Source organism: Hoplias malabaricus, chromosome 11, assembly GCF_029633855.1.
Source record: "Hoplias malabaricus isolate fHopMal1 chromosome 11, fHopMal1.hap1, whole genome shotgun sequence".
Taxonomy (NCBI): Eukaryota; Metazoa; Chordata; class Actinopteri; order Characiformes; family Erythrinidae; genus Hoplias; species Hoplias malabaricus.
Genome location: NC_089810.1, coordinates 39,055,720 through 39,071,853, shown reverse-complemented (window position 1 = coordinate 39,071,853; position 16,134 = coordinate 39,055,720). Strand labels below are relative to the sequence as shown.

At 44.6% G+C, this 16,134-nt stretch overlaps 1 protein-coding gene across 1 annotated transcript; it reads left to right on the top strand.

Moving 5' to 3' along the window:
• Window positions 1–1,041: 1,041 nt before the first annotated feature.
• Window positions 1,042–15,589, top strand: znf296 (zinc finger protein 296). Its single transcript, XM_066685694.1, has 3 exons — window positions 1,042–1,372; window positions 4,894–5,223; window positions 11,495–15,589. Exons 1-3 carry the CDS (start codon window positions 1,321–1,323, stop codon window positions 12,997–12,999), a joined length of 1,887 nt encoding a protein of 628 aa, XP_066541791.1. The 5' UTR covers window positions 1,042–1,320; the 3' UTR covers window positions 13,000–15,589.
• The last annotated feature ends 545 nt before the right edge of the window (window positions 15,590–16,134 follow it).

The window sequence follows — 16,134 nt, the reverse complement described above, 5'->3', positions numbered from 1 at the left end:
GACAACCTAGAGTAGGGTTTTTCAACTATTTCCATGTTAAAGTGCAATGTGGTATCTCTAGAAAACAGGAAAACCCACAGGATGTTTTTTTGTATTTTCTCTTCATAGATGCACCGCTGTTGCAAAGCCAGGATGATTATTTTGATTTCTAAGTTCTTGGTACTAGCTAGAATGCCTTCCTTGGGTAGAAAAGAAGGCCCTTTCATGGGTTGTTTTAGATAAGTGCACCTGCTGTTGTCATAAATATATTTCTCACAATTTGAAAACATTGAGTCAACAGTTGTCATTGATTTTTGGGACATAAATACACAGCACCATCCCATTACAACCCAAACCCCAGAGCCACCAGCGTGTGCTTCGCAGCCCATTGGTGAAGAAAGCCTGCTCTTTTGTAGAACCATCTATTCTGCTGGATGCACCTTCATGAAAAATGTGTTTTGTGCTAACATAGAAGGGTGTGTGACTACTTTTGGACACAGTCCCTTAGAGTAGAGCATTGCCTAACGTTTGACCAAATGTCAGTGTCCCTGGGAAACTCTTAATCTAAGCTCAAATATAACACAGATCTCAGAAGTTCATCAAAAGTGTACAACTGCTGGCTTTTGCTTAATCTTTCCCACCAGATGGCGCAGTTCAGCCTGGGGTTATAGTAATTTATGTGAAATGTTTGTTTGGATGTGAAGACTTCAGCACAGCAACTGTATTTTTTTACAGTTCCAAATGTAAAAGTACAGAAAAGAAAAAGGGGCCAAGAAAAGAGTTTGGTTTCGAAATCAAACGGCGGACAGCACAAACACCTGTGAGAGGCGACCTCGATAAACCCACTTCCTCCTTACCCACATCCTTCAGCCAGCAACAATTTACTGGCGTCTCTGCAGCCGAGTGCGAGTCAGAACAAACACAAAACGTCGCTTTCTTGTTTAAAACGAACGCTCAGATGCATTAATGTTCACATATGCCGTGTTTTGGGACGGTATTTGGAGAGGAACCGATAACCGTTCGGAATCAATGAGACTCCACATCAATTTGAGGGCGACGAGTGGGCGTGGCTTGTGGTGCATATGAATTAGAGGCCACGCCCACTCGCGCTTGCCCCCGCCCCTCAACACTACAGCGGCGCTAGTGTGAACTTGAACAACTGACTGACTGCTGGACAGAGAGCAATAACCCTCGGAGGAGGAGGAGAAAGCAGGCGGTTGAGACTTATTTCTGTGTGTCTTATGACACGGTGTGACTTTTAAGCTTAGCCTTCGGTTCTTCAGAGCTGTAAAAGTGACCCAAAACGGCGGATACACCACATTAAAAGGCGCAAAGCTCAGCATGTCCAGGCGCAAACTCGGCAGCAGACCACAACACCTGAGCGTCATCCAAGGTAACCTGAAAAAAACCAACAGCTTCTCAACTATGAAACCCGGGCTTCAGTGTGGTTTATTGTCCTCGGTGTTTTTCTAGACAGTGAGCAGGGTCTTGGATGAGACATTTCTGTACATATGTGTGTTAGCAGTAACTTGACAGGTTGTGAAAAGTGAGAGGAAATTAGGGAAAATGAGCTAATTGTGAAGTCAACAGATACTGCTTACACGTGCTGAGTTGGTGTGGGGGTGTCTTCTTTACTTCTGTGACTAGCATTGTAGGTTGTTTTTGTTGTTATTGTTGTTTTTTTGTTTGTTTGTTTGTTTGTTGTTGTTGTTTTTATTATTCATTTTGTCAGTTTACGTCGGTCACTTTCCCTCAGTGGGAAATAATACCCAGCACAGCGTGTTAGCTTTGCCTACTTCCTTATTGAATCTTCCCCTCATCTGTCTGTCTTTTTTTTTTTTAAACAGTGTTGTGGTGGCCATTCCTTTTGTGCTACTGTATGTTCTAAGATGCAGAGAAATGTGTGTATTCTACCTTTAACTGGCGGAAAGACCCCAATAGACAGCTACGGCTTGTCAAACAAAAAAGAAGGGGGGGGGTAAAAAGGGAAATTTGAAGCACCACAAGAAGGGGAGGTGGTGAACCCCAAATGGCAGTTTGCTGCTAAATAGGGCGCACAAGCAATCAAAATTAAGGCCCTAATTAAGAAAGTACACTATGTCAGTTTGGACTATTTAAAGAAAGATTGGTAAATTATAGACCAAAGTTTAAAAATCAACTTTGTTTTAACGTTATATTAAACGTGTTTAAATAGTACACCAATTATTAATTTATGATTATTATTATTACTGTAAAAAATACATTTCTTAATCAACCAAAATGAAACGATAAACTGGTTGATTTTTGATGGTGTTGGAATAAACTCGGACACTTATAAACTTTTAAAATCATATCTTTTGGATAAGGGAATGGGAATATGTTAACTTTCTGTTTTTATACCGTAACCACAGTTTTCAAGAGTGCTTTATTTAAACTGCAGATTTTATTGTGGTCTAAATCATCATCAGCAAGTTACAGTTGGGTGATTAAATGCAATTAAATACAAGTACATAACAACTCCTAGACTGACTTGAAATGTGTTTGACCAATCAGAAGCAACCAAACATTTAATTGCTGTGACATCACAATCAAACTGAAAAGGCCAGAAATTTTTATGCAAAGGGTACCCCACATTTATCAGCCCTGCGTTCTTGGAGGGCGCCACACGATATCTTCACGAGCCACATGTGGGACAGCCCTGCTGTAGGTCTCTTCAGATGATTCAGATGAAGTTTTTCTCATAGTCAGGAAATGGGCTGATGTTTTTCTCTTTTCTCTGTCTTTCCCCTAAAGTGAGGGCAGCCTCGCTGAGGTGGTTTTCAGAGGCCACAGCCGCACCTTGTGCCTGTCTGTGCAGCACAAACAGGAAAGGTGGCATTTTTCTGAGAGAGCGCTCACTTCTCTGGGCACTGTCCGGACATGCAGCTGCCCGGGCAGGTGATCCAGTCCAGGCTTCAGGAGCCCTGACCACAGCAGGCAGCCCAAAGGGCAGGAGTTAAACATCTGCCTGACAGCTTCTGTTTTTAAAAAAAAAAAAAAAAAAAAGGGGGGGCCTCTGATTTTTGTGGTGTTTTATCTGGGTGGTGGATACACACTTCAGGTAACGTTTGTATGCTAGTTAAACACTACAAGTACTGTAGATAAAAGCGTTTATCTTACTAAGTGATGCTGGTAAAATTGGTCTGAGACTTTCTAGGGCGTTTCTAGTGAACCGTTATCTTGTAAAGTGACTGAAAGTGCTGAATTCTTTCAGCTGTGCATCCACAACAAGGCTGAGGGGGTCAGTCACGTATGGTATTTGCAAATGCAGAAAAAAAGCTTAATAATAGTGACTAAGGCTGCATCGTCTGTAGATGAAAGAGTCGATGAGACCAGAAAATTAACAAGAAAAGGGATGTATTGTGTGTTGTTAAAGAAACACTAAGTAAGACTTGGGTTTTTGGCTCATGGTGGTGTTATTTTTTACAGCACTTTAATGAAATCAAAAGCTCCAAAAGTTACATAGTGCAGTTTCTGCATCGCTGACCACAGAGTAGCAATGACAGAGGCGCTGTCAGTGGAGCATCACATCAACTTTGAGGCTGTGAGTTTATGGTCAAAATGTTATCTAAATATTGCCCCTTCCTCTAATTTGGTGGGGAAAAAACAAACAAAAAAAGCTAGGGCAAAATATCAGAATAATGTTCCAGCTCCTGCTGTGTTTGTTCTTTTTGTTGTTTTTGCACATGCTTGTTTTTGACTGAACTGACTTCTTCTGATTCTAATCTGCCACAGTTTGAGTTCACAGCATTGTTTAATTAATTCATTCGTTCACTTTATTTATTTATTTATGTATTTATTGTGGTGCGAAAGCCACCTTTTGGTGAAAAGCGAGGGCTGCGTGAGAGGGTGTGAGTGAGAGGTGACGAGCGTTGGGCCTGCTGCTGTATCAGTGCGCTGGAGTGGTTGGCGAGTGCGTCGCCGGTGAATGCAGCAGCCAAGCTGAGCACTTCCTGTGTGAAGCAGGACGAGTGGCAGAGAGACACAGGAAGTGGTCAGTGTCTGCTGACCAGAACCGTGGCTGGCTGAAGGTGGCGGATGAGCCAGAGTGCAGAGCGCCTGCAGAGAAGCGAAAGTAACGCTTCATCAAAGGAAGAGACAAACAAGAAAACAGGCCAGTTGAGAGCAGTTTGAAAGCCGGTTGGGTTGGTCACTCGGAGCTTCAGGGGACAGGGACGTGTGAAGTGACAGCGGTGAATAGTTCTCAGAAGGCAGTCAGATGTTTGCTTAACAAGTGCGTGTTGGAAATTATTTGGTTTTTTTTCGTTTTCTTGACTTTAGTGTTTAATATAAATTATTAATCGAGAGTTAAGAGCCCACCAACCCCATCCCTTCTCTTCTTGGAAGGCTTCACTCTAAGTGTTCAGTGTTACTCTGAGGATTTGGATGTATTCGGCCAGTGAGGTCAGGTCCTGATGTTGGATGAACAGTGTTGAATCTCCGTTGCATCCCAGTATTATTAAATGGTGCACCATCTCTGCACAGAGCATTGTTCTACAGCTCTACAGCCTAAAACAAGGTGGACCCGTGTATTCGTCTTGGTGTGTTTTGGTGAACTAAACACCAGTACGAGCTGGTGGTGCTAGAAACTGGTCACGGAGTTGATACATATACGATGTACGTTTACAATGTTACAGGGCACATGCACGACTGTTTTAAGAAGAGGGAACTGAGAAGGGTCTTTATTTAGCCAAACATTTAAAGTGCTACCAGTGTCTGTCTACACAGTACCATTAATTTTTATTTAAAAGTTAAAAGTTCTACCGGTCTGGCAGCGAAACGATCCAGAATGTTCCTTGGAGATGTATCCCAGTTTTCTTCAGACAGCGAATAGCCTAAGTATTGTTTTCGTAAACATGCCCTCATAAAAGGCTCATTTTCTCTCTCTCTCTCCAGATGCCCCAGAGGCCAGTGTGACCTCCGACGCCTCCCCACCTCCTGACCATGTAACTCCACCCACAGTCGGAGGCAGTGACCTGTTGACCTGCGGTCAATGTGGTCAGGCTTTTCCCCTGGCTGACATCCTCACATTTATCCAACACAAACAGGGAGGATGCAGCAGTGTGAGAGCGGGCCTCCTAAGCCACACCCCTCAGTCCCCGGCCAATCGCACGCTTAGACGTGGCCCAGACAGCCAGGTGGAGGCGGGATACGTGGAGCTGAGGAGGATGACGGACAGGCAGTGGGAGGAAGAGCCAGGTGTGAAGGCGGAGGCTAATCGAGCAGGTGAGAAGGCACTGGGTGCTAATTAGTGTCATTCTTTTATTGTCATCCACTCGTTTAATCAACTTGCCCCCAGTCTGTCTCATTAGGCCGCCGTTGCTGCGGCACTGAGGCCTTTTGTGAGTTAGAGACGTTGGCACTAATTGTGTGGAAGGGATACTCAGTTCAGTTACAGCCTCACACACACACACACACACACACACACACACACGCCCTTACACCCTGGGGGTGATGAGAAAGACACACCTGAGCAGCTCCTTGGTTTATTCTCTGAGGTGTGATGTCCAGGTAAACACAGTACATTCAGGCCACGCAACAGCTCAACTCCCAGAGCGCTGTGCACACACACAAACACCCTCACCCCATCCCACGCCACACTCTCAGGCAGTGCTCGGAGAACCTGGACTTCACCTCAGCTCTCTGAACTCTCCGAACACTCGCCTGGACTTTAAAGGGCTTATATCCTGCAGTTTTAGTTTCTCATTTGATCCACTTTTGGCAATCATTAGGATGCAGTGATATGGTAATCGTGCTGATATCTGACATGTGAAGTGTGAATATGGACATTCGATCAAGCATCAGTGCAGTTAAATTAATAAATAGCAGTTACATAGAGTACCCCAGCGTCACTTAAATGTTCTGCTCTTCTTGAGTATAATATATTCACAGAGAAACATTATTAATAAATATCAGTCCGATCCAAACATCCGTTTCCCCCATTTCTTAATGTCGTGGTTCATCTTTCGCGGATTCGTTACTTCGCGGGTTTTTCAAGGGGGCTTATGGCCGCTATATCGTGGATATTGAGGGAAAATCGTAAGTATTTCTTACGTACAGTACATGTATTGTTCATGTGCACATCCGAGTGAAATTTACTTACGATAAATCATTCATTCATTCATTCATTGTCTGTAACCCTTATCCAGTTCAGGGTCGCAGTGGTTCCAGAGCCTACCTGGAATCATTGGGTGCAAGGTAGGAATACACCCTGGAGGGGGCGCCAGTCCTTCACAGGGCAACACACACTCACAGGTTCACTCACACCTACGGACACTTTTGAGTCGCCAATCCACCTACCAACATGTGTTTTTGGACTGTGGGAGGAAACCGGAGCACCCGGAGGAAACCCACGCAGACACAGAGAGAACACACCACACTCCTCACAGACAGTCACCCAGAGCGGGAATCGAACCCACAACCTCCAGGTCCCTGGAGCGGTGTGACTGCGACACTACCTGCTGCGCTACAGCTTAGGAATTTCTCTATTAAAGAAACAGGGAGGATATCACATGTAGTTCCAGCTGAAAAACATTATAGAAGACTGTTTAATGCAAAGGGTGGGTTGTTATCAGCACAGGGAGGGTTTTAAAAGTCCAAATACTCGTTAAATACATAAAAAAATATCTTTTTTCGTGGGTGTTCTTGGAACGCATCCCCCGCCAAAAACGAGGGATCACTGTATTTGAAATATTTGAAATATAGTTTTCATTGAGGGGGAAAAAAAATCTAAAATATGCCGGAATCTAAGGAAGCTGAATCGTTTGAATTTTCCTCTTTTGCCAATAGCCAGATGTTGGGCAACAGGTTTTGCACCTTCTGGTAAATTTGTTTCCTTCTGTCCTGTATGAGTCACGCACTCCAATCACAGAGCTATGTCACTCTCTCTCTCTCTCTCTCTCTGGGAAACCCACAGTGGAGAAAGTGAGGAACTTGCCCTCCCGTAGTCTGCTGTAACAGCTTTTTAATTCCACGTAATATTTGGTTCTAGCAGTAAAAGTGAACGAAATATATTTTGACAATTTAAATGAGTCCTGTCCAGTTTTCTATCAAACCTGAATTCATCACTGATGTCACGGTGGCACTGCCACGATCCTTAGTGTCCCGTGTACTTCTAGGAACTCCGGTTTTCTTAACACAACCCCAAAAAGAGGTAGAGGGATTAGCAAGGCACAGTCATCCCCAGTTTTGGGCGTACAAGTAACTGGTTGAGTAAGTGATGCCCTGTGATGGTGCGTTCCCCGTCTTTAATCCCGACGCTTCCCGGCTCTGGACACATTCTGTATGAAGTGGTTACTGTAAATGAACGAATGGCGGTTATCACATTTGAAACAACTGTATTCTGGGTACTCGATCACAGAAATTAGATCAATCTCTCCCCCGGGTTTAGCTTTTACAGTAATTTGCACATTGGTGTTTTTATGATAAGCAAATGTCATTAGACGACTGCTGCTAATAAGGCCTTATCTCCCACCGTCATTAATGGTTTCCTCTCCATTACAGTGTTCAAGGGGTAAATCACTCTGTGGCGTTTGATCTGCAGCCTTCTACTTTGCAGCGCAACACCTCGATTTATCGAGCGATCCCCAGAATCCACCAAAATTTAAATAAAGCACTGTATATTTGTTACAAAACTAATCACTATTCCAAAGACAATGTTGTGATACTGTATAACAGATGATACTGTGTGGCAGACAGTGGATGAGCGTGGAGATGACTCCTACTACAATATAGAAGCTTCCCACACTCACGGGTCTTTGTGAATCTGTTCTAACACACAGGGTTTTTAATTGAACTGAACGTAAAAATGCGGACGAAATTATAATATAATCGCAGTTGATCCAAATGTAGAACACAAACTGACTTCTACTCAAACTCAAACAAACAGCAACTTGGTGGAGAGAAGGTCTGTAACGATTGGTTTAATTTGGATGTAGTTCACACTGTTCAGGTGGTTTTATGTGATGCAAGAGCTTTCAAATAACTTTTTAATCCACATTTACAGTTAACCAAGTCTTCTGTTTTTTATTTGTACGTAAATATACCGACGTTGGGGCGAGTACATTGGTCTCGGCCCTGCTCATTTAATATAAATATTAATATAAATATCCGTCCGTCATGTACACCGCCAGGGGAATAGGTGCAGTAAAAGCCTGGAGTCAAAAGCAGGTGCGTGAAATCAGTGTGTTTCATAACTGAAGGGTCCCGAGACGTTGAGGGTGCAATGCCACGCCAGTAAGAGACAAAGGCTCTGTTTTTTTTTTTTTTTTTGTCTGCTCTGTTACAGTAATCTGTCAGGGGCCACTGTCTTTATTTGTCTGAACGACTGAACTGTGACCCCAGCGCTTCCTCCCAACTCTCTGTGTCCCAGAACCAGCCGCCCGAAGCCCGCCAGAACCCAGATCTACTTTAACACTTCACTAAGGGTTAAGCCAAGCAAATATGACAGTTTATTATTCATAGAGGGCCGGGGTGGTTATGACTGATCATTATCTTCTGCACACGCACATGTACACTCTGACACGCACATGTTTGCACTTCCTTCCTTTGTGTGGAGCTCAAGGGACAAACACTCGTCTTTCTTCTGTCCACATCTCTCTGCTCTCAGGGGTTCAGGCCTTCGTCTTTTGGTTTAATAAGAACGTACCGTGTGTGTGTGTGAGATGATGTTTATGATACTAAACCATATCACAGAAATGAGTAATTGTAGTAGTAGTAGTGGTAGTGGTGGTGGTAGTAAGGTTTACAAAGAGTACAATGCAAATGCAAACGTCCATCACACTGTATTTAAAACTAATGCAGTGTCTTTTGTTCATCTGCCTACAGACTCAAAATAATGCAAGTTCCTGCCTGGTTCTTGACTTGAATACAGATATAAATCCAAGCCTTGCATCATGTTGAGGTTCTTTTGAGGCTTCTCTGCTCTGTGTCTTAATGCTCTGTCCGAACACCGGTGTCTGAGCAGTTTTGGATTCCTTTGATTTCACGAAGACCTAACTGGAGCATGAGGTCGGACAGGATGTGGACACCGCACTGTAATCGTCACCAAGCGCTTGGTTAGAAGTCTCATTTGCATGTTGCAGCCTTCTGTTAAACCCATAGTGCACAGGACAGTATTAGCAGAGGATGTAGAGTTCAGACTTGAGTCAGTTTAACTTGGCGAGAGTCAGGGACGGTGCTCATGAGAGCGAGCGTATGACGGTGTGAGGGAGCGGATGGGTGAGGGACAGGACTCGCCTCATTTGCTTTTTTACTTTGAGTCACTCTGTGAAAAGTCAGTTACCCCACAGCAGTTCAGTGGCCTTTGGTCAAGTGTGAGTGTTTGATTTCTCTCTTTCGCGCTCTTTCTCTCTCTTTCCCTCTCTTTCTTTCTCTCTCACCTTCTCTCGGTCTCTTTCTGTCTCTCTCTCTTTCTGTGTCTCCTGTCTCTTTCTCTTTCTGTCTCTCCCTCTCTTATTCTCTCATGTCTCTCCTCTCTTTCTCTCTCTCTCTCTTTCTGTCTCTGTCTCTCTCTCTCTCTTTCTGTCTCTCTGTCTCTCTCTTTCTGTCTCTCTGTCTCTCTCTTTCTCTTTCTGTCTCTCTCTCTCTCTGTATGATGCATTGCACTATCACTCACCACACATTGGTACCGTATCTCCTCATTTCTCCTTCATATTTGTGCTCTTCATTATCCTTGCCTTTTCCTCTCTCTCTCTCTCCCCCTCTCTCTCTCTTTCTCCCCTCTTCTCTCCTTCTCTTTTTCTCTGCTCCCTAGGGAGAGAAGATTCTGCCTGCTGCTCGTTAGAGCTCCCAGCCAATCTGCATTTTTAATTAGCAGTTATTGCTTCTGCTTAATATGCAAGTGCTACCCTGGGCCAAATGGGAATCCTTACAAAAAAAAAAAGAGTGAGGGGGAAGAGGAAGAAAGAAAGAGGGGGGGAGTGAGGGAGAGAGAGGGTAGACACGTACACACACACACACACACACACACACACACACACAGTGAGATGGGCTGAGTATTGTGTTTCACTCCAGAACCCCGAGACAAAAGCACCCCCCTGCACCCCACCAGCCTCCTGCACCCGAGGGATAGATTTGGAGGCAGAAGGGGGGATAGCTGAAGATGCACCTCCTAAAGAAGACGATGACGACGTTGATGATGATGATTTTTACGGTCGTTGTTTTCGTGACATGTAGGGCTTCTTCCCTTTTGCGCTTTGTTCCCAAGTTCAACTTATTTCCCTCTCACTCCTCCTTTTAACCTCGTTCCCAGAGGCTCAAAGGCACGTCTTCTCCTTTAAGATGTGCTCCTCTCCACGCCTCGAGCCTTAGACGGAGGGGAAAAGGCAGAGACACTTTTTAATCTTCTATTCCTTCACCCCCACCCCCTTCTCCCAATAAAATACAGAAGGATTTTGACTTGAGGAGACATGAAAGAGGCTTATACCATTCAGCCCCTGAGCCCTTTGGCAGAGAGAAAAAAAAAATGAAATGAAATGCCTTCTCCCTTCAGTTTTTTGGGATCCTCTTTCCTATTTTGATTTATGCAGAGAGGCCCCATTTATCAAGGAGGCTGACTCAGGCGTCATTTGCATAAAGCCTTCGTTTTCCCCCGTTCCGCTAATTAGCAATTTGCCACTTAATTGGTGAGTGGCTCTCGGAAAAAAAAAAAGAGAGACAAACTAGCCATATTTTTGAAAAATGTCTTCGGTCCTCACTGTTTGCGCTGCGGCTTCTGTCTTTGTCCGTGTCTTTACTTTTGCCTCGAACACACCTCGGTGAGTTGACTCAGGCAGGAAGCCCATGCTGCTCTTTCAGCGTGTGATTGATAAAGTGTGTGCAGCTGATTTTCTGTTAAACACACACTACTCTGCACTGCGCAGATCCACAAGCTTTTGCAGAGTGGCCTAGTTTAGCGTTTGCCGTCGAACCTGTTTTCGTCCTGATGAGACGTTCTGTGAATTATGGGCCTTTCATTTTCACGCTGCTACGATCCTGAGAACTGTCTCTCGCTGGTTATCTCTGTGAGTTCTCACAAATGACCTTAGGCACTGAGGGATGATATTTCCTTACTGGACCAGCCATGCCTGTTCGGGTGGCCTCTGCTTTGCATTTCGCTTTGTCATTTTTCTTCTATGTTACCTGTGTGTGTGGTTGTCAGTGTGTGTGTGTGTGTGAAAATGAGGATTTGATTGTATTCAAACACAAGGGCCCCCCTCTTACCCACTGCTGCTGTTGTGTTGTTTTTAACACTAACCCTGATCACGTGTTTGGAGCAGCTCCTTCTCCAAACCTTTCAATTGTTCCTAACCTTAGTCCAGATCCCAACCCTACCATGCATTTATCTTCGATTGTAATCTGGTCTCTCTCTTTCTCTCTCTCTCTCTCTCTCTCTCTCTCTCTCTCTCTCTCTCTTTCTCTCTCTCTTCTCTCTCCTCTCTCTTTCTCTCTCTCTTTCTCTCTCTCTTCTATCTCCTCTCTCTTTCTCTCTCTCTCTCTCTCTCTCTCTCTCCTGCAGATGAGCCATCCAATTTTACCTGCCGGGTGTGTGAGTGTGTGTTACCTACCGCATGGGCTCTCCTCCAGCACGCCCAGCACACACACTCCATGAGCCTCTATCAAGTGGACGGCCCTCATGCCCTCGAGACTTCAAAACCAGCAGCCACAATGGACCCTCGTCACTTGGGAGCCACTCTGGCCTCCGCCTTCAACACCACCTCTAAACGTTTACCTCGCCCCCACCACCCCTCCGCTCCCCCTCCAGTGGGGCAGGACCTTCAGGCTCTGAACTTCTCCATGTGTCTGCAGAGGCTAGCCGAGGTCAGCTGTGGTAACGGAGGGGTCGTCCCCTCCCCGTCGCCGTCTCCTCCTGCGGCTTCGCCTTTCCCTCACTCCACGCCCTCTCTCTCTCTCTCAGGGGCCTACTCCTGCGAGGTCTGCAGTCAAAGTTTCCAGTCGAGCCGCAGTCTGTCCGCGCACCGTCGCACACATGCCTGCGAGAGGCCTTACCACTGCGGCATGTGCCAGCTCACCTTTTCTCACAGCGGCGAGCTGGCGCGGCACATGAGGAGCCACCGGCAAGCCTCCTCCGCAGACCAGGTCAAAAGCTTACAGACCTTGTCTCAGCAGGTTGCTGTAGACGGTTCTGCGGTCAGTTTGGGGAGCCATGGAGCAGAACTCGATCTCAGCAAGCACACTGTAGCAGGTACGGGTCTAATGCTGCTGTCCTCTCAGTCCGGAACCGCAGGCCGTGGTCTGCTGAGGTTCTTTCAGCCCCAGACGGAAGCTGGACACGACGATGAACCGCAGAGTGAGCCCCAACAAACTTCACCTTATTCCAGCCCTTCAGAGGGTTCTGTGGAGAGCGGAGAAACTGGTGGCAGTGGAGAGAGCGGCATCGCCAGCGGGAACTGCACACCAAAACGCCCAGAACGAGAGAACGAAAGAGAAGCAGAGGTGGAAGCAGAGGTCCAGGAGTGGCAGCAAGACCACGAAAGAAGGCCGGTCAGCAACGGAGCAGGGAGGAAGAAAAGAGAAGAAGCCTGCGAGTTTTGTGGAAAGAGGTTTCGCAACAGTAGCAACCTGACAGTGCACAGAAGGAGCCACACTGGAGAAAGGCCTTACCGCTGTGGCTTATGCAGCTACGCCTGCGCCCAGAGCAGCAAGCTCACCCGCCACATGAAAACACACGGCGCTCGAGGCTCCAGAGCACCGTTCCAGTGTCAGCTGTGCTCCGTGCCCTTCACTGTGTACGCTACCCTGGAGAAGCACTTGAAAAAAGCACACGGCGTCGCACAGGCCTCTGCTGGAGTTTACAGCTCCTCAGTCGACTACAGTAACCTTACAGTCAAACTGGAAGACGATCAATCTGCTTTGGTGCAAACCCCCACAGAGGCTAACACGGACATGTTTGAAACTCTGAAAGAGGAAGAGTCCGAAATGAGGGTCGATAGCGCTGCATCACCCACTCCTGAGGACTCTGTGAGCAAGGCAAAGTTGAGCATAGCTCCAACCACTGCCTAAGACAATCACTGTAAGGGTGAAACCACTCAATCAATTTCTGGGGAAAAAGACAGACAGCATCAATGGCCGTGACGTGCTGAAAATAAACAAGTGCCTGCACAAACTACTGCGAGAGTTCTCTCTGAAAACTGATCTCATCACACCGTTCTGCCGAGGCACTGACGGCTTATGTGCCTGAGGAGACGGCTCTTAGAGACGAATGTGGATGCCAGGCAACCGCCCTGAACATCATCGACAAGGGACGAACACGATCACCGACACTGGACTGCTTCATACCCTTTGAGGGTCATAATCTGTGGAGTTCTCTTTGGATCACGTAATAAACTCAGCCAAAAAAGTAGTGCTCACTCTCTCTCTCTGACAGGGTCACGTGACTTTTGAGATCAATGATATCCTCTCAGCTGGATTCTTATTATTTATTTTTTTTTTCCACCTCTAAACCTAGCAATAGGCTTAACTGGCGTCCTGAAAACAGGACCTGCATTTCTTGCGCTTATTTGATATGTTTATAAACGATATACAGTGTGGGTGTGTGGCTGCGGACGTTTAAAGGAGAGCTCTGCTATTTTTCTATATCTCTGCGTTGTAACATTTTTTACGTAAAATGGTTGATTTAGTACGAATAAGAAGCATGGACGATTACAGCGGTGGTGATGGGAACCAGGAGTGTTTTATTTACTACCCTTAACAGACAGTGGCTTAATTGTTGTTTTATGTTGACAGTGGGGAAAGTAGCAGAAAATCTGGGTTTAAAAAAAATATATAAACATTTTTTTGTGTTCCTTTAACTCTCACAGAACAAGTCTTACTCTCTAAGGTTCTGTAAAACGGAGCGTTTAACAACGGACCACTTGGGGACCTTGTTTACATCTATTTAATCATGCAGGCAATATTTAACATAAATAAATAAGTGGAGTTAACAGTCTTCTGTGTTCACTGAGCTGCATGGCAATGTCTTTTTGTACATTTTGTATTTTCAGCCAGTGCTTAAACATTCGCTGTTCATTGTGAGTAACTTTTGGTCACATGCTGTTGTTGTTTTCTAGCTGCTCTCCAGTGCATACAACAGAACTCTGTCATTTAAAAGGAAACGGGTGTTTGCTTTTGTTTGTGCTCGACAAGTCTGTGCTGTTTAAAGGTTGATTCTCTTCACACGCTGCGTCCTCAAACGTTCTGCTGTGTTTTTGAGTTCTTGAAGGTACTGCATGTTCTATGGTTGTGTAAATGAAATGGCTTCCTTTTAGACGAGCGACCGGTGGGGAACTACAGCACTGTCCTGTTGATGTGTAGACCTACCGCGTGTGTGTACGCAAATTTGAAATGGGTCCCGTTAAATGTAAATGCAAAATCTGTTATTTTATTTTCTATAATTATTGATGTCTGTAATCTATCAGGGAACTGTTGTACTACTGTTTTATTTTATTTGTTTTTTCAAAATAGAGGCTGTTTATCATAGACAAATGTGAAAAAGCTGTTGGGCACAAGGTGTCCATTTCTTCAGGGACCAGCACACTGTATATAGCTCCTCCCCTTTCACCTCGGCCCTATCCACAATGGGCTTTGCTGTTGTCTTAATCTGTGTTGAGTTCACTTATAACCGTCATGTGTTTTTTTCCCTAGCGTTTACCTGGTAATCCTACGCCTCTATGGTTCTGTAAACCTGCCATAATTTTGTTATTTCTGCCTGTTCAGGTGTTTAATAATAATAATAAAAAATACTTAAAGTCACAGGTGTGTGTGTGTGTGTGCGCACGCACGCATGCACTCTGTGTGTTTGTATGTGTCTCCGCAGTGGAATGGAGCCTGTCACTACTTGTTTGAGAACACATCAAGAATTCATCTGTGTTTGCATTGGCGAGCTGCTCCTCTCCCTGCTGCTTTTGAGTCATGCTCTGACTCAATGTTCATTCCCTGAGAATACATCTGATCACCACTGTCCCAGTCAAAATGAGTTCATATTGATATTTCAGTGGAATTTGATGTCATCACTTAATGTCGCGTCAAAATTAAAATTTTTGTTTGAATTTCCAATCCGAGTCTGACATTTGTTTTTATTGCAGTTTTAATTCTATCCTAGAGAACCTGGAGGTAAAACCAAGCACATCCAGTGATGATGAGGTCTGGGCTCTCGTGTAATCATTGCTGAAACTAAGCTAACACTGTAAACATTTAGCCGTTGATTCAACGTTGAAATAACGTAATGACTGCCGTCTAATCAACGTTCTCTTAAGGTTGAAAATGAAAGATGAAAAGACGTCCAAACACAGACATTGAAAAGACGACTATTAGACGTATTTTGGACGTCCATCGACGTTATTAATTGGTCCTGAAATAAATTACTTGTATAAAACGCATTTTGGACGTCCACTGACGTTATCGATTGGTCACCACTTAACTAAGTTGGATTTTGGACGTCCATTGACGGACAGACTACTTTTAGACCTATGTTGAATGTCCAGGGACGTTCCTTGTTTACTGGGAAGCCCCCCAAAAAAATTTCAAAAAGGCAAAGTGTCTATCTTCTGTCGTATTTTTAACTATGAATATTTAAAGAATTTTAGTCGTGCAAATTCTAAATCCTTACAGGCAGCTGGCAAAATGAGTTCATAGTGATATTTCAGTGCAATGCAGTGGAATTTAATTTAATCACTTAATGTCCCGTCAAAATTAAAAATTTTTGTTCAAATTTCCAATCCGAGTCTGACATTTGTTTTTATTGTAGTTTTCATTTTATCCTGGAACCTGGAGGTAAAACCAAGCACATCCAGTGATGATGAGGTCTGGGCTCTGGTGTAATCATTGCTCTGTGCCATCTCTGCTGAAACTAAACTAAGCCCCCAAAAAAAATTCAAAAAGGCAAAGTGTCTATCTTCTGTCGTATTTTTAACGATAAATATTTAAAAATTTTAGTGGTGCAAATTCTAAATCCTTACAGGCAGCTGGCATCTAGCATAATCTTTTAGTATTTATTCAGAATGTAAATTTATAAAAATAAAAACATTGCCTGTAAGTCCAGTCTGTGGTCGCCATGACTACCTGACTTAAAATTCACCATGTCAAAAATTAAGCACTCTTTTACAAACTGTAACGTCAGTCGTTTATATAAACTACATATTTAAACATATGCAGGCGCCT

Excerpts from the sequence above, each read along its gene's own strand:
- znf296 (XM_066685694.1), top strand. The coding sequence starts at position 1,321 with ATGTCCAGGCGCAAACTCGGCAGCAGACCACAACACCTGAGCGTCATC. Across the intron at positions 1,373-4,893 it reads ACACCTGAGCGTCATCCAAG|ATGCCCCAGAGGCCAGTGTG; the intron begins GTAACCTGAAAA and ends CTCTCTCTCCAG. Across the intron at positions 5,224-11,494 it reads GGCGGAGGCTAATCGAGCAG|ATGAGCCATCCAATTTTACC; the intron begins GTGAGAAGGCAC and ends TCTCTCCTGCAG.